The sequence below is a fragment of the Gossypium hirsutum genome, chromosome D08, assembly GCF_007990345.1.
Source record: "Gossypium hirsutum isolate 1008001.06 chromosome D08, Gossypium_hirsutum_v2.1, whole genome shotgun sequence".
Classification (NCBI taxonomy): Eukaryota; Viridiplantae; Streptophyta; class Magnoliopsida; order Malvales; family Malvaceae; genus Gossypium; species Gossypium hirsutum.
The window spans coordinates 60,682,615-60,705,030 of NC_053444.1; the positions used below are offsets into that span (position 1 = coordinate 60,682,615).

Here is a 22,416-nt window from a genome sequence, read left to right on the forward strand (position 1 = left end):
ACAATAACAAGTAATATTGAAAGACCAAGTAATTGCGTTTTTGGTATATTTGTTCTTTTTACCCTAATTTGCTCGAGTCATCAACTCAATGGTAAAATTACACCAAATTAGAACTTTACTATCTATCTATAAATTTTTTTTATTCCTGTAAATTCCCGAAGCAGTATAACCAACCCTAGCTTCCCTTTTCTCCACAAACCCACTAAAAAAAACTCTGCGATTCCCCAATTGAGACACAGATAACCTTCCAGAAGTCGCCGCTTTTCAACAGTGTGAATTTGATGAATTTAGTTTAGAAAGTTGTGGAAATCTGCAATCTTTCTTTGATCTTATCCTTTTTTTGGATTAATTTGCAATAAACTAGAAGATTGAGGTACGTTTTCTTTTTTCTTGTTTCTTTTTTTTTTTGATTCGCTATTTTCCTTGTATATATTGTGTTCTCTTTTATGGTTTCCCCTTTTCATTTCTGGGTTTTTATGATTGGTTTCAAAATTGTAGGATTTGGGCTGTTAGTTTTATTGGAATTGATTCGATAGTGCTTTCATAACTCACAGGTAGTTGTTATATAGTGTATGATATAGATTAACTGATAGAACCCTTTGGTTAATTCTTTAAGTACGGAGTTTTCCCCAAAGCTAATTAGGAAGAAAAAAGTTCGAGAAGCTTGCCTTGTTCTTATATTAAATCAATTAATTAGCGCCTCTCGCTAATTAAAATATTTGCATCCTAAAATTTGATATGAAAAGAAATGATATATACTGGGATTGGATTTTTTTTCTTAACATGAAATCTGTTGTGCCATATTTATTAACCTTGTGGTGTACATGTGGTTTCATATCATATCCGAAATTACCATGTCTGAAATATCTTCAACTATTTCATTATTGCAGCTATGAAGGAAGAAGATGTGAACCGTTGCCAGATTCAAGAATGGTACCCAAAATTTAAATCAGTGTCGATTAGGACATTCATTCATGAGCTTCCTGAATCTTTTGTCCAGTACCTACTCGATGATTCAGGACCTTTCCTCCTTCCTGCTTCAATCTCAAACGAGGATGCCTTTCCGAATAGAATTCATAATCCAGAAGAGGAGGAAGATTATCAAGTATCAGAAGGATCCGGAGATGAAGCAGAAGCTTTATCGGCCCCTTGTTTCCCAGAACTTGAGTTGAAGATTAAGGAGTCAATTGAAACCCTTGGGGGTGCAATCTTTCCTAAGTTGAATTGGAGTGCACCCAAGGACTCTGCATGGATAAGCACCTCTGGGACACTCCGATGCACTACATTCAGCGAGATTGCTCTCTTGCTTCGTTCATCTGACTCTTTGATCCATGATCTATGTCATGCATATGATTCATGCAGTGACAAAACCATGTCAAGACCCCCTAAATTCTTCCTTGCCCTTCGGAAATGGTACCCACGTTTCCAACCCGAAATGGAATTCCGTTGTTTTGTAAAAGGGCAGAAGCTTGTCGGAATTTCACAACGGGAGGTGACTACATTTTATCCAGTTCTTTGCGAGAAGAAAAACAAGGTTGAAGTGTTGATTGAAGAATTCTTCAATGACAATGTGAGGGTGAAATTTGAATCAGATGATTACACATTTGATGTTTATGTTACAGAGGATGAACGTGTAAAGGTGTTGGATTTCAATCCTTGGGGTGCTTTTACATTGCCTTTGCTGTTCACCTGGGAGGAATTGGAGCAGAAAGCCAGGGAAGGAGATGATTTGGAGTTGAGAATTGTAGAGAGCCGATGCTGTGTTCGGCCAGGTTTAAAGACAGCAGTACCATATGATTACTTGGATGTTAGTGCAGGGAGTGGCTGGGACCAATTCCTGAGAAATGCTAGTGAAGAGTTGCAACAGCAGACCAAGTCACCTGAAGCTGGAGCTTAAGAACTTTAGGTCCAAATTTGATGCTGTAACTGTTACTCCTCCCAATTCATGTTACCGAGTCAAATGCATTGCTATCATAGGCAGAATTCGCCATTTTAAGCTTGTTACTGATTTTGAGTTGTTGGGAATATTCATTCTAAAACCTTTTAGCAAAGGGACAATGATAGTTTTGTTTTGGATAAGTTTCTCTTTAAAGCTCAACACGTGTTAAGGGCCAACTTTGTCTTAACATGGTCTCACAAACCCCACATCTCTTCTACAAATCTCCTCCTGCGTTTAATCTCTTAACACCTCCATCACATATTCTAATATAATGCAATAAACCCACCAAAGCAACTCTATCATAAATGAACTTTAGATTTATTCAGATTTTTTTGATTAAATATATATTTTTTGTTACAAAGGTGTGGATACATAATTGACCATCGCTCAAAGGCTGGCCGGATGGACCCCTTCATGTCGTTTGGCATCCGAAGCGCTGTCGTTTAGGTCTCTGTAAGGAGTTTCGGATTCCAGAAGCAACCAGAACAAATGCTTCCCACACGCGACGTGTCGTGTTCCCAAACGCGTCTTTCTTCGAAATACGCTCACCTGGGACCACTTAATCGTTATCATCCACTGATAAAGGATCAGATTGTGAATCACTGGATTTGATCATTTCCCGAGCTCCAGCCACGAAGAATCCTGATCATCACTCTTCCCATCCAACGGCTCTGCTTTAACCCCGGGCTCACACTCTATGTCCTGCTGTTGTTCTTGATTATTATTCTGCTCCTCCACCGAATCCTCTCTCCTCACGCGCTTCATCCCAATCGAAACTCCGAACAATTTCGGCGTCACATCCTCCTCCATATCCACCGCCTCCTTCGGACCCACGCCTCCCGCTTTCGTACCCGAATTCTTCCCCGGCAAAAGATCCAACGCCTTACCTTCGGCTGAATTTGAATTATTTTCCGACTGACCGGAAGCATAGTTCGTCATCAAAGTTAGTATATTGTTGCACAATCCCTTCAACTGAGTCAACTCGTGGTTCAGCTGCATGTTCTCTTTTCTGAGCCTCTCGTTCTCCTCTAAAAGCTCTGGCGTCGTGCTGCTGGTGGTTCGGTGCAAAACGGTGGCAACAGGTGGCGAGTTGGACGAAATGACCTGCTCATCGCCTGAATTGGATGGGGAAACCTTGCAAGGAATCGCCGCCACGGTCACCGTCGCGGCAGGAGCAGTAGTGGTAGGAGTCATTTTCCGACGTTGTATGTCTCGGAGAAGACCTTTCTCACCTCTTCGGAAACAATCGTTAGCGAACTCCCATCGATCCGGCACTACCTTCCTGAATCCCTAAAAAAGATAAAAAGCAAAATAACCTGTCTAAATCAACTAATTATAATCGAAAACTTATCTCTCTCTATACGACTGATAGTAATTATAGTATTCAAATCTACACTTTTTCCCACTTACATATGTGTTGAGCTGGCGCACGAAGCTAGAGAAGTTGTTATGTTTGAAGTATTTAGGGAGCAAATCACGGGCGAATTCAGCGGGGCGCCAAACAATGAAGGTTGATCCATCTTCGTTCCATGAAATCATGTCATTAACGGAGGGATCGTCGACGAGTTGATAGGTTTTGGTAAGGAACGGAGTAGGTAAAGATCGTTGGGAGTCAGCGGCACCACTGGCGGTGGATTCGCTCGGTTGGTCCGCCGGCAATGATGCCATGCGGTTCGATTCTAAATCCGAACCGTACAGAACGGGAACTTTCCAGACAAAGAGAGAGAGATTCCTTGGGCGTACCTTTAGCTCTTTAAAAGGTGATTAACTCTAACTAGATCGAACAAAAGTAAAAAGTTACAAATATATATATATATATATCAGCATATAATAATGCTCCTATTTGGTAGCCGAGAATATGTTGTAAAACAAATTAAACAAATGAACAAAGAAATCTCTTGGATGTTTCTAGCTGAAAATATGTAAGATTAGTCGGCCAAATTCAACTGCTAGTGTCTTATATATATATATGATAACTCATGTTAATACTAACAGTTTCTTGTTGTTGTGATCTATTTGACCTAATCAAGGACTTGACTCGTGTCTTTTATCAATCAAAGACAAATACGTTTTACAAAATCAAAATATTCAAATCTAACAAGAAGAAGAAGAAGAAGTGGAAAAAGGAGTATCAAAATAAATACCCGCAACTGGAAGAAAACGATAATTATTTTCCCACCAACCGAACAAGAAGCAAGAAACCAGACTCATGCGATCAGACACCGTTGAAAGGCGGCGCGTAAGGAGTGGGAGATGGAGGTAGGTTTTGTTATTTTCTGGAAGGTTCTGGGTAGAGAATAAGTGATAAAAGGGAGAATAAAGGGAAATAGCGGATTCGAGAAGAAGGAAATAAAAAAGAAATAAAAAGAAAATAGAAAAAGGGAAAAGTACGTGGAGCACACGCGCCAAAAAGGAATTCGCCAGAAGGTATCATTTGTTTACTGTCTCTTCCAGAAACTTCTCTGTATTCTTGGGTAAAAGATTAAAGTAAGCGGTAACTGTTCAAATATTTAGGGAGTTATTACAGCGCAACCGTAAAGTTGTGCTTAAACGTGGTTTTGGGTGAAGATAATGAGAGGTTGAGATATGATTGGATGGTTTGTGCCGCGTGGAGGATGGGACGATGGACTTTATTTCCAATGAAATAAATTAACTAGTTCCACTTTACCTTATAAATTAAACTTGGGACTTTCTTTGGTCAAATTCTTACAAACCTCCTATACTAGATTACATTTTAGTTTTTGAGAAAATTGCAAAACGATCTTTCCTTTAAAATTTTAAGATATAATAAAAAATTCAATCCTTAATCTTTACATATTTATTCAATTTAACCCCTTTTATTTTATAGGAAGTAAAATAGATTTTTTTTTAAATTAATAAAATTAAAAGACAAATTTAAAAAGAAAATTCAATTAAGTCCTTTTAAAATTTAAAAATAAAGTCATCCGTACTTCATGGCTACCACATTAACTCACATAAGTACATTTAAAATTTTAATGTTTTAGTATACTTTTCTACTTAAAGAAACGCAATCCACTTAGATACGTACAATAACCTTGTTTTGGATTTGGTGGTCAACTACACGCTTACTTGGAGCTAAAGCTTTGCAAATGTGTCAAGAAAGCCCTCAAAAATCAACCTTTAGTATGCTCAGATTTATACAACGGTTCAAACACTTTATAAAATCGATTAACATAACATAAACATGCCCTATTCATGTTTAAATGTACGTTGTTACATGAAAATCCCTAAACAAACTGGCTTCTTCTTCTTCTTTTTTTTAATCAATGATTGCCTAAACAAGACTTTTCTACTTAACCAAAATGTGAGTATTGAGGGAAACTCAGATCATCAGTTTCCTCTATGTCAATTATTTCCAGAATTTCATCATCATCCTCGATATCAATTTCTATTGAATCGATGTCGAGGGTTGAACCCGAACCGGAAACATATATACTGTTATCAAGCTCATCGTCGAGAGAGCAGCCCTTTTCTTGTACTTCTTTCACTTTGTTGAACTCGTCGTAATGTGCTCTCCTCCTCCCCTCAAAGCTCACAGTATCCTTTTGTTTTGCTAAGCCTGCAAACAATGCCACAATTAACTTAGGATTAGATGATTAATGTTCCAATTTGTAGGCCTCATTGATAATTCAAACACCTTGATCTTCGTCTTGGCAGGTTTCCCCAAACGGGCTATTGTGCTCTTCAGTGAAAGCTAGTTTGTTCAAGGCATTTTTTAAGGCTTCAGCATGTGCAGCAAAGTCAATGCTTTTAACAGAAGAACCTATAAAAGAAACCCAGTAGCATGAAATAACCAAAGATATCATCATAGCAAATTCCACCAAGAAAACAAGCTGCAAATTGTGAACAAAAGGGTCACATTACCATCTTCTTCAATCGTTGAAGGGTAAGGTGTTTTAGGTTCATCAATTTTTTTCGTTTCTTGTTTGTTTGCCTCGATTTCCCTGAGATTAGCCTCGTTCCAACTTACACGTTTCCTAATCCGAAACAGACGGGTACTAGTAAATGCAACTTTATTTGTCGACATAAACTAGCACTAACATAGGACTACAATGATCAATCACATTTCTATCTACAAATATGCAATATTCACAATCAAAACTGAAGCTTCCTTTAGCACTTGATAACACATTAACTAACACTATAAATCGAAAGATTCAAACAAACCCGGAATTTGAATTCTCCCAGTTAACCCACCATCTCATCTTCTCCTTAATGGAGGACTCATTTTGGTCCTTTCTGAGGCAAAACTACTCACACCAGGTACTAGACAAGGCAATATAAAACTTTAGCTTATAACATCAGTTAATAAATTTTAAAGAAGCAATCAAGTTAATTAAGTTATAACAACCTTTGTTAAGTGCCTACATAATGAAGACTAAATCATTAAACATGTAGGCTTCATTATCAAGTTTAGCAACCAACAATAATGTCTCTATAGCCCCCCAAACATAAGAAATTGCTAAGTAATGTGTAAATGTTCTAGAAGTTCTTAATTATAAGCATACTGCATAATTGAATTGAGTATGATTGGCCCAAAGACTTGCAATTCTTTTCCAATATCAGAAACTATGAAACCACAATATATTTGGGTAAAAACATGTTAAACTTTTTATAGTTAGATGTTAGTTTAAACTTCAAATCAACATGAATTTGAAAATTCTCGTCTCTCTATGATAAGAGCCCAGTTTCAGTCACAATCTAGAGAGCTTTTATAGTATAGATGAGGTAAACGAACTCAAAAATAGAAGTTGTATTTAAATGGATTAAGCCAACAAAAGCAGAGAAAAATGATATTTTATATATAAAGAATGAAAGTCTAAAGTGGAAGAATCATTAAAATAAAAATACTTCATCTTTTTCAGGCTGTTGTTAATGGCGGGTTTTGATACCATTAAGCACGCGGATATCTTCACAAGGTTCAATTGAAAAAACAAAACAAAAGAAAGGAACGGCAACTACATCTAGACATGGATTGAACATGACGTAAGGACGAAAAGTGAGTCAAAGGGAGAAGAAAAGAAAATGCGAAATGGGAACAAAAAAGAAAAGATAGGGATCGAAGGTAAATTGGCAATTGGTGAAAAGAACCTGCTACTCGAAGTTTAGCTTTGAACAACTTTTTGGGGTTTTAACGAAAGATCTTGAAACAAGGGACCATAGAATAGTTTTGTTAGATTCTTCAGCCATACCTTTCAATATTCGTTTTTGTAGTTGAGTCGATAAGCCCTAATTTTGGTCCAACCCCTCAAAAATTTGTCTTTGCCTAGCCCTAAAGCTTTAAATTTGGGTTTGAAACTAGATGGGCCACAGGTATTATCCGAAACTTTTTAAGTTCGTCCCTTGCAAAGAACCCAATCCGAAACACTCCGAGTTTACTACTCCCACGAAGAGTTAGAGAGGCTATATGCTGCAGTTTTAGCTCTAAGGTGAGTTTTTCTCTTGAAAATGGAAACTCTGTATAGTCTATTTTCCATTCTTTTTCTTGGTAACCAATACTCAAAAACGATTGTTTATCATTAGTGTGGCTCTAGTTTAAACATTTCTGTTAGATTCTGGGTGCACTAGTTGGCGCTGACATTGCTCTCATACTGTTCGACCAAATGTTTCAGTCAGCACTGTCAATTTATCACACCTTATATTTATCATTCAATTTGACTTCCCTTCCATTCCTTGTAAACAAGAATTCAGATTCCATAAATTTGAAAATTTATCTGACATGTTTCGGTTGCGTTTTAAGTAATGCATACACCTTAGAGCTTCTTTTTTGTTCATTTCTATTGATATATTGGATTCAAGTGTTTGATTGTTTTGGAAGTCGCATGTCCAGAATATATTTCTATTCATATAGCTCTGACCTTAATGCATTTTCATTCAATCTGCAGCTTGAGTTTCTGTTTCTGAAAAGCTTTTTCGCAATCCTCTGTTGTCAATGGTACTGGGTTGAGTCATTATAAAGGAGGAAAATTTCAGTTGCTGGTCAATAACAATCTGGCAAGGATGCTAGCATTACCCTCAACAAGGTTGCTTCTATTGTTTGGAGAATCATTACCCTCATCTAGGCTACCTAATGTGTCTAGGAAAGTTTGGGGCCAGACCAGTGTACGGTTTGTGAGTCAGGTTAATCCTGATAATGGACCTCTCACTCTTTCCAGCCTTGGTTTCAAAAGTGGCTTTGAGAAAACAAACAAGATCAAAGCGGATAAAATTGAAAGGCTTGATGTTCCTAGTGAAGCACCTAAAAGTAAGGTAAGGGGTGTTGGAAGCAATGGTATAAAAACAGTCAAGACGTTCACGGTGAAAAAGTCACTAGAAATTGAATCAGCGCCTTTTTCTGCGAAGTCATTTTCTGAGCTTGGCCTTCCACCTTTGTTGCTAGAGAGGTTAGACACAGCAGGATTCACGGTTCCAACTGATGTTCAGTCTGCAGCAGTTCCAACAATTCTCAAAGGTCATGATGTTGTGATTCAATCTTACACGGGCTCAGGAAAAACATTAGCGTATCTCCTTCCCATACTTTCTGAAGTAGGCCCACTTAAAAAGAAATCTGCTAATGGTGAGAGTGAATTTGAGAAAAAAAAAGAGATTGATGCGGTTATTGTAGCTCCCTCTAGGGAACTGGGGATGCAAATTGTTAGGGAGGTTGAAAAGCTTCTAGGTCCTACAGACAAGAAAGTTGTTCAGCAACTTGTAGGAGGTGCAAATCGATCAAGACAGGAAGAAGCTTTAAAGAAGAACAAGCCAGCCATTGTTGTTGGCACCCCTGGTCGAATTGCAGAGATCAGTGCAGCTGGGAAGCTTCACACTCATAGCTGTCGTTTCTTGGTTTTAGATGAAGTTGATGAGCTCCTGTCATTTAACTTTCGGGAGGACATGCACCGGATATTGGAACATGTGGGCAGGAGATCAGGTGCTGACCCCCGTGGCTCAATTGCTGCACGTCGGACCATTATGGTGTCTGCTACAGTTCCATTTTCAGTTATAAGGGCGGCTAGGAGTTGGGGGTCTGACCCACTTCTTGTCCAAGCTAAAAAGGTCATGCCACTTGAAGCTGTTTCGCCCTCTGGACCTGTTAATATCTTAAAACCTACATCTGGTTCAGACTCAAGCATGCGGACTCAGGCTGCATTGCAAAGCCTACCACCTGCTTTGAAACACTACCATTGTGTCGCAAAATTACAACACAAGGTTGATACATTGAGAAGATGCGTACATGCACTTGATGCCAAGTGTGTGATAGCTTTCATGAACCATACAAAGCAGCTAAAGGATGCTGTCTTCAAGCTAGAGGCCCGTGGGATGGTAGCTGCAGAGCTGCATGGTGACCTTGGCAAGCTTGCCAGGTCAACGACTTTGAAAAAGTTCAAGAATGGAGAAGTGAGAGTTTTGGTGACAAATGAACTTTCAGCAAGGGGTTTGGATGTGGCAGAATGTGATCTTGTGGTTAATCTGGACTTGCCGACTGACTCTATCCACTATGCACACAGAGCTGGTCGAACAGGTCGGCTTGGCAGGAAAGGTACTGTGGTAACCATCTGTGAGGAGCCGGAAGTGTTTGTTGTGAAGAAGTTACAGAAGCAGCTTGGAATCCCCATTCCTGCTTGTGAGTTTACAGAAGGCAAACTTAATGTCATTGAAGAAGACTAAACTTTGGGGGCTGCAGGTGATACAGGCTCTTCTTTTTCAGTATCATATTTAGAACTTGACCAGAACCTTTCCCCTGCTTCTATTTGCCTTGCTTGTAGTATATCAAAGGATTATTTTGGGCCTAGTGAATATTCTTATATATAGAGAATGTAACATTATGCTTTTCTCTTTTTTTATAACTTTTGGTGGTTGGGGAAAGCTAGGAATATATTCTCCCTTTCCAATTCATGATGAAATTAAAGTATATTTGAAATATGGAGTACCAGTTAATTCACGTTAAACTTCATTCTTTTCTTTTTATTCATGATAAATTCATTAGTTTTTCTAGTTGTTGTAGAGCCTCTAATCTTGAACATAGAATCAAAGTCTCAACAAGTTAAAGAGTACCGACTTGACCAAACTCCATGTGTATGGTTACAGAATAATTTATGGCCCATGGATGGGCTTTTAAGTAAGAAGCAGGATGTTTTTACAGGAGTATACAGTTTTAAGCTATTAATTACAAGAGCAGAATGAAGCCCCTGTATAACACCAACAGTAAGTGACATCACCAGACGATTCTCTTGCAAAGCTTGTAGCCAGACAAGAGAGCAGAGATTGCTATAACCAGAAAAGTTGCAAAGGACATGCTAGTTGATACAATGGTTCCCTTCCAAAGTGGTGTGCTTTGCCCAACCTGTTGTCGAATGATCGGTATTGCTACTGAAGCAGATGAGACGACAAGGTAGCCCGTCAACTGTACAGGCAACCCAGGTAGGAATTAGTTATCATACAAATTAACAAGTGTCTAAAATGGGGAGTGCGCTTGCCTGGTCGAAGACAAAGCTAAGGTAGTCTGAGGTCTTGTCTGATATTAGAATGCCTCTGTGAGCAATGTCAGAAATACCTTTAAACAGTTGGAAAGCTGCGTAAAGGAAAGCTAAAATAGCTACAATGAAGCCATATCTACACAAAGACAAAGATAATCCTTGTTTAATGCAGAGTGAACTTCGATGATTGAAGTATTCTGATGAGAATAAGAAAGATGGATTTCTTACTTGCTTACATTAGTTAGTAATCTTGTCAAATAATTAAAGCAAAAACATAGCTATGCTTACGTTAGTTCAGGGTACTCGGTGAAGCTAGGTGATCGTTGGCCACCGTTGTTATTTGCGGGTGGAGTAGCCAGTGTGAGGGCTGAAATAAAGGAGAAGAGAAGCTGCAAGAATCGAAGGAAGAGATTTAAATGATGTATGGAAGGTGTACAAGTTCGCCGTGTAGTAGCCCCTGAGAAAGAAAATGGTGAAGGGGTTGGAAATGGGTGTTGAGTGTGAGAATTAGCCACTGACACAGGGGAAACACCAGCCATGATTGTACAAGCAATCGCCATAACATGCTCACTTTCTTCTTTCAGTGCTTCCTTATGCGGCTCCATCTTTGAGTTGAACCTTCCTCAAAGCTGCTTTTGACAAATATTGAGGGACCCTTCCCTTCAAAGTGATCTTTTGGACATGGAAATCCTTGAAAATGTAGTTGGTAATTGCATGCAGTTTCAAGGGAAGTTTCCTGTTAGTCATGCTTGACCAAATTACAGGGTTGACTTTTGTTTCCCCCATCAGCCACGCTAGTATGAAAGACTATCAGTGAGCTTGACCATGCAGGTTTATTTATATAATTGAGATATGAATTTCTTTGCTTTGGTAAATACCACCATCTATAAATTATATGCTTGATCTCAACATGCTGATATTATTAGATTAGAATATTAGAATGGTTAGTGGTGTAATTAAGATTTCAGAAGCTTGTAGCCTGATGATGGAATTGTCAGAAATAATATATTAAAAACTAAGAACCCATGGCCTAATAGTTAGTGTGTTCACCGTCTCAAGTGTAGTCCGAGTTCGAGCACTAGTCGTGCTTGTTGTTCAGACTTTGCCTTTTTCTTATAGTTCACCAAAAAACTATAAGTGTATGCATAATACAAAACTAATAATTGAATTAAACCAAACAAATTTAACTATTACTATTTAAGTCAGGACTAAAATTTTAAAAATAAAAACATATAAATATTAAAATTAATCAAATTATAATATAATAATTAAATCCATAACTTTGAAAAAGTAGAATTTAAACATATATAAAAGCTAACATCAACATGAATCAAATAAATAATCATATAAAAATGTGTATAAATAAGAATTATCAACGTGTTAAAATTTATATAAATATATGTAATTACTTTAAATAAAAACATCAACTCGAATTGACAATTAACACATAAGAAATCTATAAGTTGTTTGAACATTAAGGGGATAACTTTTGCTTAAACATGTTGTTGATGTTGATGTAACATGAGAAAATCTTAAGCAAAGCTTTTAAGGCTTTTTTGACTGGTATCCCCATGGATTGCTGCTCGCCCACTTCCATTGATCCCTACACATCTCAGCTACACCATATTTTGCCCTGCAAATTACCCATATCTTCAACCCCAACATTCATGAAAATTACACATAATATGAGCAGATATCAATCAACTATCAAAGGTAAGGATATATAATAGGAATATGTAACAGAGGATCCATGTAATTCCAATAAAACAATGCATTAGGAAAGAGATGCGAATCATAGGCATACTTCCAACCAAGTTCCCTTTGAGCTTTCTCGGTAGAAGCATAAACGGCAGTAGCATCTCCAGGTCTTCTTGGGCATAGTTTAATGGGGATTTTCTGCAGTAGTTTCAGCCCCAGCAATTTAATTACAAGAGAAAGAGAACGAGAAGGGGAAAGGAGAAATGAGACAACATTTACCTTTCCGGAAGCTTTTTCGAAAGCTGCAACCATTTCGAGGACAGATGTACCACATCCAGTTCCCAAGTTGTAGGCAACACAACCTGAAAGGACAAATACATTTAAAACGACCCGTAAAAATTTCCAAAAGGAACTGCTATCAACCTTCATCTCTAAAACAAGGCAACTGAATGATATAAATTGATCACCTATACTCTCTGTGGTAAAAAGTTTCCTAAGTGCAGCAGTATGGCCATCAGCTAAGTCCATAACATGGATGTAGTCTCGGATCTGTCAACAAAGGACCAATATCGAGCAGGCACAGACGATGAATTACAAGGTTGACTGTAATCTAAACGATGAGGACTATTACGGATATTCTTTCAGGAAATTTAGCTTTTAAAACACATACCGCGCTGCCATCCTTGGTTGGATAATCATGACCATATACATTAAGTTCAGGTAATCTGCCTACAGCCACTTGTTGTATGTAAGGCATGAGGTTATTCGGGATGCCTTTTGGATCTTCTCCAATTTTACCACTCTCATGAGCACCAACAGGATTGAAGTAACGCAGTAAAATGATACGCCAATCTGGTTCAGCCTTCTGAATATCTCGTGCAATTTCCTCAAGGAAAAGCTGGTAAATATAACGAAAAGTTTATCGATTAAATACAACAAATGTACAATTCTTGTGAACCAATAAAAGAAACACTAGTACTTACCTTGGTCCGTCCATAAGGATTCATGGCCTTCAACTCAAAATCCTCAACACATGGTATTTTCTCGGGTTGGCCATACACAGTTGCGGAAGATGAGAATACCATCTACTTGGTAAAAACGTGCGAATAAGTATAACACCAAAGTAAAAGAAGAATAAGGAGGCAATCATTTGTGTTTACTAACACCTGAAAACTTCGGTGGAATTGAAGCAGTACAAGCAAAAACTATTGTTTTTTGGCATAAAAGCATTGACATGTAATAAACTCCTTGACTGAATTCTTGGCACTCAAACAATCCGCACATTTAGTCATGTCGTAGAGATAAAAACGGCTTTCTTCGAAGACTCGAACAAATAGGAACAGCTCAACAAGGAATTCTAGCAATTATACTAATTTAACATCTTCCTTAGATCAGTTGAAATGCAACCATGAAACCAAAAAGATACCATGAGGAAAACAAAGAGTTTTAAAGACATTCTCATACCTTTTTGCAATTATATTTGGCCATGATCTCATACAGATTGATAGTGCCAATCAAATTATTGTCAAAATACCGACGAGGGTTACCGACACTCTCCCCAACAGCCTTAAGGCCAGCAAAATGGATGACAGCATCAAACCTAAGCCAATTGTTACAGGTAATCCAATTCAACACTAGTCAAATTACATTCATTTTAAGTCATTTGCAAGCATAATCCCAAATGAAACTGTAAAATGACAATAAATTAATGGACCATTGTGATGCAAACAATCAAAACCAAAAAAGATTACAGTATATATTCAGTTGGCAGTACTTTGTCTTAGAGAAAAGCTTATCCAAGTCATCCCTGTTCCTCAAATCACCCTGCAACCAAAAAAAAGAAACCAAAAATCTGTATGAAAAAGCTTTGATCCCATCATAGATCTTAAAACAAATAAAAACCCAACCGTATGATCATCATAATACAACGATACATACAGCAAAGGTTTCATCTTTAGAGTAAAAGATGGAAAATTTTTTGCTTACCAAGTTGAACTGGAGTTTCTTAGAGAGCTCAGGACCCACTAATTCCTTAACCCTATCAACAGCCTCAATAACAGAGTTATCAAGATTGTCAATAATTGACACTTTAAAACCTTCATTGAGTAGCTGTACCACTGTATGAGTGCCAATGAACCCAGCACCACCAGTAACAAGAATAGTTTTCTGTGAAGCATCCATATTTGTAAAAAAAGAAAAAAACAAAGAAAGATTATAAAGTATTCTTTTTATTATTATTATTATTAATTTATAATTCAGAGAAGATGGGGATCTTGGGTTTTTAAAGAATAAAGTATTTAACTTTGGGTTTTGGAAGAAGCCGTGTTTGAGAAAATCAAGAAACTATCTTTTCGGAAAACCAAAAAAACACACACAAAAGGATAAGCATCAAGAATGCATACGAAAAAGGTAAATTTTGGGAACCAAAACAAAGAAAATATTTGTGTGTGTGAGAGAGAGGAATAGCTACTAGTACTAGTGTACAATGAAGAGGCAAGAAAATGGAACTGTGAGTGAATGACAGCTCATAATGTGTTTCAGTAGTTGCTGCCTGTCTGTCTGTCAAAGGATTCTTTTTGGGGGCGCTTTACATAGTTTCGGAAACTCACCATCCACTAAGTTCGCCATCATTCCGGTAATTTGGGATCCTTTTGGATTAAGGATTCTAGGAATTGTATCTAAGATAATGATGAATGAAATGATAAGTTTTAGGATAAGTATAATACATCACAGACAGATAATGTTGGAGAGAATTTGATAAATCCACGTGGTAAGCATGAACTGTTGTTGGTAAACCACTAAGCAAAAGATATTTCTTACGTAATTTAAGATGATGCTAGTCGACGACTAGTTTGTTATTTGCGGGTCCAAAACAAAGGAGAAGCGGTTCAGCCTGTACAAACGCATGATATATGCCAGCTACTTCTGCAAGTGGTTTCACAACATTAATTTTGCAACTTGTCTGGATTCTGATCATGTTTGATGTAAAAGATTGTCCGACCTTAATGGTGTAAGAGAATTTGAAGTGCCCCAAGGCTTTTATTTTTATTAATTACTAGTTAAACCAATCCTTAACCTCATTGCATTTTCCTGGCTAAGGTAATTAAGGGTCTAAGTGGGTTCCAAATTTAGTTTTCGAGGACCGAGTCAGCATATGTGTTATTTTTAGTTTCCTGGAAAAAAGTAGATCCTAGAAACAGGGGAAAGAATGGAATTCCCCTGTATATATACCTTTCTGGGGTCTGTTTTTTTTTTCTTACATTCATTGTTACTGTCTTCAGTTTCGCCTCCAAACATGCCTCAGGGATCGCTTGAAGTTTTTCTTGCAAGTGCCAAGGGTCTTGAGGACACTGATTTTCTGTGTGAGTTCTGTTTCTGTTCTTTTAATATCAGTTGTTTAAACTAATAGGGTGGGTTTAGTTTGAATGTTTCGTTTGTGGTTGCTAATGGTTGATGTATTAGGGATCAGATTATATTTTGCTCTCATTACTTAAAAGCGAGTAAATTAATCTTTGTATGTTAAATTAAGGAGTAAACTAATTTTTTCAGTTAAGATTTTCATCTATTTTTATTATTAAAAATTGACTTTTCTGATGGAGCAATCTTATTGTTACACATGACGTGTAATGTGTACCTCATGTCAATGTACATGAATTAATTTTTAACCGTAGAAATGAATGAATTTTCGAATTAAATAATTAATTAAATTTTTAATTTAACGTATAAAGATTAATTTATTTATTTTTTAAATAAAAAACTAAAATATTCTATTGTAATTTTGCCAATGGTTTAAATATTGGAAATTTGAGCAGTCAAAATGGATCCATATGTGATCCTCACTTGTCGAACTCAGGAGCAGAAAAGTAGTGTTGCTTCAGGTAAATGGGTTTCTAAATTTCTGTTGTTGAATAAAAATAATCAAGACATGGAATAACTTACCATAGAAATGTTGATGTTGACGGCAAGGGTCTGAACCGGTATGGAACGAGAATTTCATATTCAATGTGTCGGAAGGAGCTGAGGAACTAAAACTGAAAATAATGGACAGTGATATTGGTAATGATGATTTCGTTGGAGAAGCTGAGTGAGTCATTTCTTTAAATTTATGGATCAAACTTATTTTTATTTTTTATATCATATAATTAAAAGTATTTACAGAATTTGTTTAAAGTCGGTATTGCGAGAAGGACGCATTCCTCCAACTGCATATAATATTGTAAAAAATAAGGAGTTTTGTGGGGAGATTAAAGTTGGTCTCACTTTCAACCCCGAGGTATTTTTTTGGGTTAAATATATCATATATTTTTATATTCTTTTAGTTTATAATATTTTTACTTTTTTAGATTTTAAAATTTAAGTCATTGTTAAAGATTTTTTCCGGTTAAATTTAGATTCATTATAATATTATTTTTTAATTATATTGCTACTTAATAATTTTTTCTTGATTTCAAAATGTTAACTTGATTTAAATTTGAAAAATAAAATGATTGAATCCTGCAAATAAAATACAACTATTACATTCTAAATTTATAAAAATAAAAAAACAAAAATTTGTGACATATTTTAACTTCTTATTTTTAATTTCATGAATTTAACGTAAAAGTCTTACCAAACCACCAATGTCAATCAAATGTTTACCATTGCCCAGGTTTGTCTTCCTTTCCGAATTAGTATAGTTTTTGAAAATTTGTGTGTTTTTTTTTAAATAATTAAAAAACTAGAAGTTAAATAATGTGAGTAAATAAATAATTTATATTTTCAAAAGGAAGAGCTAGAAATTTTAGTTTTTTCTTGTTTGGATTGGTTTAAAAATTCAATTTGAAAAGTCATCAACTTAGCATTACTTATGACTTAAAAAATGTTTTTGAAAGTGTTTATATATATATATATGGTCGTATTTATATTGCTTCATAATAGGAGCGGAGTTCCAGAGACTATGATGATAGGGATGAATATTCTAGAGGATGGAAGGAGTCTTCACACTCAGACAGAGTTAGTTTAAGTTTTTTTTTTCTTTTTCATTTATTTAGATAATCATATTCATATTCATATTTAATGTGTTTAACATAAGTGTTGGACACATGTTTTTTTAAAAATATATAAAATCTGAATAAGATTGACTAATATTTTCATTACTTCATGATAGGATCGAACTTCCAGAAGGGATGATTCCCCTAGAGGAAGAAGGCACTCTCCAGAAAGAGTTAGTTTTAAGCTTTTCTTGTTATATATACATATAGATCCATAAGTGAACAGGCGTAAGGAATAAGTGGGAGGTCCAAGTATTTAAGAAAACAAAACAAAAAAAAAAGAGTTTAAGAGCATGAACTAACCTATTCATTAATTCATAATAGGAAAGGGATTATAGAGGTAGGGATTCAGACGAAGATCGTAGAAGGGGTGGAAGGAGGAGGCATTCTTCAGACGAAGACTAGACACCATGCGGTTTCCATCTTAATTTTTCCCTATCAATAAAGTTTTGATTCAACATGTTTTTGTCGCTATTAATTGTGACAATGGACAATAAAAAATTTCGTTTGCTTTTTCGATTTGAATAAAAGAGAATGGTTTGAAGTTATTGGCAGTGGCATACCAAATTACAAAAGCTAGGACTGGACTTGTAAAACCCAAATAAACAAACGACGGATTCAAAAATAATATAAATATGCGGAAACCATAAAACCCTAACAACCTAACCTCTAGAAATAATACTTGATTAATGTAGAATTCGGTGAACTACTGCAGAAGATTTTTGAAAAGCTCTCTAAAGAGAGAATGAAAGAGATGATAAAAAAAAAGAGAGGTTACTATCAAAACCCTCTCTCACCCTATTTACTATCCCACTAAAATATGGTAATTACCTAAGTCGAGTTTTTTACTTAATTACCATGTGTTATTTTTACTCTTTTAAAAAAGGGACTGTTTTTAAAAGGGACTGTTATGAAAGTATTTGTACAAAGACTTTTCACAACGATGTTGCTCGACCACAAACTCACAAACTATCTAGAACTTGCAAACAAAATTAAAAACCCAAACATTGAGCTTTTCATATCCTGTGGTGATTTCCAAATTCTAACTTTACCATATATTAAAGTTAATTTTAAAGAAATTTAAATCGCATTAGAACAATTCAAGCATAGAAAATACAATTCCATAAAACAGTTACATATTAGATATTAATATCAAAATAAATTCACATTTTAAATTTTGCCCAAGTAACACATGCAAGAAGTATATTCGAACACACAAGTATCCAACCATACATCAAACGATCAATGAAGAGAGCACAAAACACTTCTTTAATAGTAGCAATACTTCAATATGTGAATGTTCATGACTTAGTCAACTATCACACTAAATGCGCAAAGTGCAACAATAAAAATACTCCCAAATGCTCCAGGTAATCTGAATGATACAGTAAACAAACAATATGGGGACCCCCATACTCTATATTATGTTGATTATATCTGATGTACCGACCTAGTTTCCAGTGGTGTCAGAAATTACGATTTCGGGACCTTGTTTCCGTAAATCGAGTCCATAAATATTAAATAAAGATATTTATGGAGTTAATAAATAGATGAATTGAAATTTGATTAGTCAATTTACCCAAAATTGTGATTAAATAAGGCTCAAGGACTAAATTGTAAAGTTTAATCGCTATAGCTTTTTAATTAGGAAATAACTTAGGGACTAAAATTACAATTATTCAAAGGTTCGAAATGGTAAATAAACCATTTTTAAACTATTGGTAGTGAATGATGAATGTAGCTTCACTAAATGTGATTAAAAGTTAAATTATATTAATTAAAACATGGTTAATTAATTAATTAATTAAACTAAGTTAATTAACTATTAATTGAAGTATAAAGGGAAATGATAGTGGGAATTCATCATCTTTTCCTCTTATCCCATCGTCCTCCATAATCGAAGCTTAGATGAAAGCTTCAAAACTTTTCCAACAATCGGCCATTGAATTAGATACGAAATCCAAGTCTTTTTCTTGTAATTTTTTTTATAGATTTGAGGTCATGAGAGCTTGATTTAGTCGTCCCATGAACCAAATTGTAAAGTTTTTAAAGTTTTAGAAAGTTTCTATTGTTGATTTCTTGAACAATTAGGTGTGAAATTGATGGAAATTAAGCTTAGTTTATGAAAATGACTAAATTATAAAGCTTAATTGTAAGTTTCGTACATTAGGGACCAAATTGAATAGAATGAAATTTTTTTATAAAATTTCAGTAGGAATAGAAAGTAGGAGGTCCCTAATGAATAAATGTGAAATCGGATTTAAATCCAAAGTTAAGAATTAACAATTATGCTTGTCTAGGGTTTAGGGACTAAATTTAATAAATTGAAAAATATGCATGAATTAGTAATTGATTGTGAATTGGTCGATGCTGGGTCATCGAGAGGGAAAGCAAGGGCGAGAGTTATTGACGAGTGACGCAAAACCCCGATTTGTATTTCTATGATTCATGAAAAATTTTAATTATTTCATATTCACGATATTTTGCATTATATGGTATTAAGGTGAGTTGGAAATGGTTATTTGAGCATAATTGTTATGCTTATGATTGAATATTGAGATATGTATCAAATTGAATAAATTGAGAAATGATATGAATTATCTTGAAATGTGAAATGTGTTATGGAAGTTGAGTATAATATGTGTATGACATGAACATATGTGTTTGGAAAAAAATGAATTGAATTGTGGTTTTGAATGTGATTGAAAGCACGTATTGAATTGAATTGTGTGACAATATTAAATGTCGAAACTGGGTAATGGTTGAATATGGGAAAATTGAGTATGATATGGAATGTTGAATGGTATGCAATGTATGAAATGAATTGATGATGAGATTGAAATGTGATACATGGTTACAATGTATATCGATTCGGTGTTACCCTAATAACGGTCTCGAGTACCGTCAAATTATTTGACATGCCTTAGGTTGAAAACTGTCGTTGTCAGCTATCCGAGATGGTAGAATGTTCAAATATTGAATGTTATCGTTGCCAAATTATTCAGGATGGTAGGATAAGTAAATTGTGAAAACCATCATTGTCAAGCCACCCGGATAATAAAATGTAAGAATATAGAAAGTCATCATTGTTGGGCCATCCAAGATGATAGAATATTGAAATAGAGTAAACCATCGTTGTCGGGCCAACCAGGATTGTAATATACTTGTAAAGCCCAAATTTTGCTCGGGCCCAACACACTCAAATCAGACAAAAAAATAAAACCAAAAACAAGGCCCAAACCCAAACACAAAACCTAAACCCTAGCCCAAAGCCCAACAAAATAAAAAATAAACAGAAAAGAAAAACCTAGCTGCCACCCCTTAGGTCTACTGCCGTCCCTACTCTTGCCACCGCCGCTACTTCACTGCCTTTGTCACCACTACCGAACGCCTCTCCTCCACACGCGTCTGACACCTGCAGAGAGAAATCAATGCAAAACAACAAAAGAAACAACTAGAAAAAAAATAAAAATTAAAAGATTGTAACTTGGATATAAAAGCCGAAATATTCTTTTTGTAATTTTTTTACGCACATTAGTAAATCAAAAAACAGAACAGAAGTTTAAAAGGTGGTGGTCTTGATCTTTCCTGGTTTCTTTTCATTTTCACGTTTTTTTATTTACAAATCTTTTAATAAAAAAGGCATAAAATAAAAAGAAAAAGTCTAAAAGAGGCGTACTTGAGGGTTGCGCTCCGCCGTCGTGGGTTTCTGAGGTAGCCACCTCCAATGAAAGGTGGTTGGAAGTCGAGAAATCCTTCGCTTGTCTGGGCATTCTCGTTTGGTTATTGAAAGTTTCAGCTTCAAAACGGGCTTAAGGAGGTTGACACGGTCGAAATGGCCTTTTTCTAACTCCAGCCACCGTACACGGCGGTCACCACTGTCATCGGCTAGCTGCCACGATAGACAGACGATGGCCCTATTGGCCGAAAAAAAGGGGGAATTGAGAGACTTTTGATGGGGTTTTTTTTAAGAAGAAGAAAAATGAAGTTTTTTAGAAAAAATTTAATTTAAATAACGAAGTAAAACGGTGCTGTTTTGGGTTAATGACCCAGGCGCCAAAACGACGCCGTTTAGTGCCTATCCGCGTGCGACCCGACCCACTCCAGGGGGATCCGCGTGTAACAGCCCAATTTTAAGTCTAGTTGGAATAGTGATTTCTGGACCACAAATCTGACGAGGGAAAATATAATAATTATTATATTTTTATGGTTTAAAATTTCACAAAAAAATTTCGTGGAAATTTCGTTCGAAAATTTCGACGTTTGGGCACTCAATTTAGCCAAAACGACTAAATTGTAAAAAGTGCAAAAGTTGAGTTGTACATGTTAGAAGTGTCCAATTGTTATGAAATTTTAAATTGGGGGTCCTTAAATGGTAATTAGACCATTGGTTAAATTGTGGACAAAAATGGACATGAGATAAGTGAAATAGGAAAATTTTAAGTTAGAGGCATTTTGGTAATTTGGTAATTAAAAAGTATTAAAAAGACAAAATAGGCCAAAAATCATCATCTTCAACCTCATGGCCGAAATTAGCAAGGGGGTAGCCATGGTTAGGGTTTTCAAGCTTCAAAGCTCGATTGTAAGTCCATTCTAACCCCGTTTTTAATGTTCTTTACATTTTTAGAGTCCTAGTAACTTGATTTAGCTTATTCTAGCAATAATTTAACCTAGGGTTTATATTTGGAAAAATACTCGTAGGTGAAATGTGTTTATTTTGATGTTTTATTGTATAATATGAAGCTAGAAATTATGTTAAACAACTTTTACTAAGCGATTTTAAGTGAAAACGAGTAAAACGACATAATCGGTAAAAATACCTAATGTTCATAAGTAAGTGTTAGAGTGGGAATTTGATGTTTCCATAGAAGGGAAAATGTTTAGCATGTCATAAAACATAAGAATAAGAGATGAAGTTTAATTTCCGACCTTTGGGGAAAAAGTGTAAATATGCAAAAGTTTAGGGGCAAAATCATAATTTTGCTAAAGTTCTAGTCAAGGACTGTTTTGATAAATGTGAGTGTTAAATAAGTTAAATGTGTCATTATAGATCAAGAAAGACGAGAAGTCAACCTTAATTGGGGAAAAGAGAAGATTGGGGATTAAATTCCAAAATTTTCACATTTTGTATCGAGGTAAGTTGTATGTAATTAATACATTGTTATAATTATTTTTGTTATATTTCGTGACAATATATGCGAAAGGGTTGGATATGAAATAGTTATATTAAAGTTAGAAATTTGAAATTGATAGTTGATTTGTTTAAAATCAG

General features: G+C 35.6%; 7 protein-coding genes across 16 annotated transcripts; 3 read left to right on the forward strand and 4 right to left on the reverse strand.

Moving 5' to 3' along the window:
* Positions 1-15: 15 nt before the first annotated feature.
* On the forward strand, positions 16-2,079 carry LOC107930034 (cell division cycle protein 123 homolog). Of its 2 annotated transcripts, none has more exons than XM_016861588.2 (2): positions 16-373; positions 891-2,079. In XM_016861588.2, exon 2 carries the CDS (start codon positions 893-895, stop codon positions 1,895-1,897), a length of 1,005 nt encoding a protein of 334 aa, XP_016717077.2. In that variant the 5' UTR covers positions 16-373; positions 891-892; the 3' UTR covers positions 1,898-2,079. The 2 variants fall into 2 exon arrangements, with proteins under 2 accessions (XP_016717077.2, XP_040954571.1); XM_041098637.1 differs by lacking the exon at positions 16-373 and adding an exon at positions 474-554.
* Positions 2,080-2,241: 162 nt separating this feature from the next.
* LOC107930035 (heat stress transcription factor B-2b-like) lies at positions 2,242-4,566 on the reverse strand. 3 transcript variants are annotated; one of them, XM_041098112.1, is made up of 3 exons: positions 4,084-4,566; positions 3,350-3,713; positions 2,242-3,229 (listed from the first exon to the last, which is right to left on the reverse strand). In XM_041098112.1, exons 2-3 carry the CDS (start codon positions 3,605-3,607, stop codon positions 2,552-2,554), a joined length of 936 nt encoding a protein of 311 aa, XP_040954046.1. In that variant the 5' UTR covers positions 3,608-3,713; positions 4,084-4,566; the 3' UTR covers positions 2,242-2,551.
* Positions 4,567-4,919: 353 nt separating this feature from the next.
* Positions 4,920-6,946, reverse strand: LOC107930039 (protein phosphatase inhibitor 2). 2 transcript variants are annotated; one of them, XM_016861595.2, is made up of 4 exons: positions 6,812-6,946; positions 5,825-5,937; positions 5,598-5,723; positions 4,920-5,519 (listed from the first exon to the last, which is right to left on the reverse strand). In XM_016861595.2, the coding sequence occupies exons 1-4, from the start codon at positions 6,853-6,855 to the stop codon at positions 5,254-5,256; spliced, it is 549 nt and encodes a 182-aa protein (XP_016717084.1). In that variant the 5' UTR covers positions 6,856-6,946; the 3' UTR covers positions 4,920-5,253. The 2 variants fall into 2 exon arrangements, with proteins under 2 accessions (XP_016717084.1, XP_016717082.1); XM_016861593.2 differs by having other exon boundaries at positions 5,825-6,851.
* LOC107930031 (DEAD-box ATP-dependent RNA helicase 47, mitochondrial) lies at positions 6,931-9,888 on the forward strand. Its single transcript, XM_016861583.2, has 2 exons — positions 6,931-7,389; positions 7,846-9,888. The coding sequence occupies exon 2, from the start codon at positions 7,961-7,963 to the stop codon at positions 9,605-9,607; it is 1,647 nt and encodes a 548-aa protein (XP_016717072.2). The 5' UTR covers positions 6,931-7,389; positions 7,846-7,960; the 3' UTR covers positions 9,608-9,888.
* Positions 9,889-10,016: 128 nt separating this feature from the next.
* On the reverse strand, positions 10,017-11,650 carry LOC107930038 (CASP-like protein 4A4). 2 transcript variants are annotated; one of them, XM_016861592.2, is made up of 3 exons: positions 10,705-11,650; positions 10,417-10,471; positions 10,017-10,343 (listed from the first exon to the last, which is right to left on the reverse strand). In XM_016861592.2, exons 1-3 carry the CDS (start codon positions 11,019-11,021, stop codon positions 10,155-10,157), a joined length of 561 nt encoding a protein of 186 aa, XP_016717081.1. In that variant the 5' UTR covers positions 11,022-11,650; the 3' UTR covers positions 10,017-10,154. The 2 variants fall into 2 exon arrangements, with proteins under 2 accessions (XP_016717081.1, XP_016717080.1); XM_016861591.2 differs by having other exon boundaries at positions 10,417-10,552; positions 10,705-11,648.
* A 144-nt stretch (positions 11,651-11,794) lies between these two features.
* LOC107930032 (bifunctional UDP-glucose 4-epimerase and UDP-xylose 4-epimerase 1) lies at positions 11,795-15,026 on the reverse strand. 4 transcript variants are annotated; one of them, XM_041098638.1, is made up of 10 exons: positions 14,724-14,990; positions 14,101-14,280; positions 13,889-13,938; positions 13,579-13,714; positions 13,098-13,199; positions 12,785-13,012; positions 12,582-12,663; positions 12,394-12,476; positions 12,221-12,312; positions 11,795-12,049 (listed from the first exon to the last, which is right to left on the reverse strand). In XM_041098638.1, the coding sequence occupies exons 1-10, from the start codon at positions 14,724-14,726 to the stop codon at positions 11,962-11,964; spliced, it is 1,044 nt and encodes a 347-aa protein (XP_040954572.1). In that variant the 5' UTR covers positions 14,727-14,990; the 3' UTR covers positions 11,795-11,961. The 4 variants fall into 4 exon arrangements, with proteins under 4 accessions (XP_040954572.1, XP_040954573.1, XP_016717075.1 ...); XM_041098639.1 differs by lacking the exon at positions 12,221-12,312; XM_016861586.2 differs by having other exon boundaries at positions 14,101-14,938.
* A 49-nt stretch (positions 15,027-15,075) lies between these two features.
* Positions 15,076-17,692, forward strand: LOC107930037 (elicitor-responsive protein 3). Of its 2 annotated transcripts, XM_041098640.1 has the most exons (8): positions 15,076-15,213; positions 15,396-15,476; positions 15,927-15,992; positions 16,081-16,198; positions 16,273-16,387; positions 17,032-17,106; positions 17,261-17,317; positions 17,469-17,692. In XM_041098640.1, exons 2-8 carry the CDS (start codon positions 15,410-15,412, stop codon positions 17,547-17,549), a joined length of 579 nt encoding a protein of 192 aa, XP_040954574.1. In that variant the 5' UTR covers positions 15,076-15,213; positions 15,396-15,409; the 3' UTR covers positions 17,550-17,692. The 2 variants fall into 2 exon arrangements, with proteins under 2 accessions (XP_040954574.1, XP_016717079.1); XM_016861590.2 differs by lacking the exon at positions 15,076-15,213 and having other exon boundaries at positions 15,252-15,476.
* Positions 17,693-22,416: the final 4,724 nt, after the last annotated feature.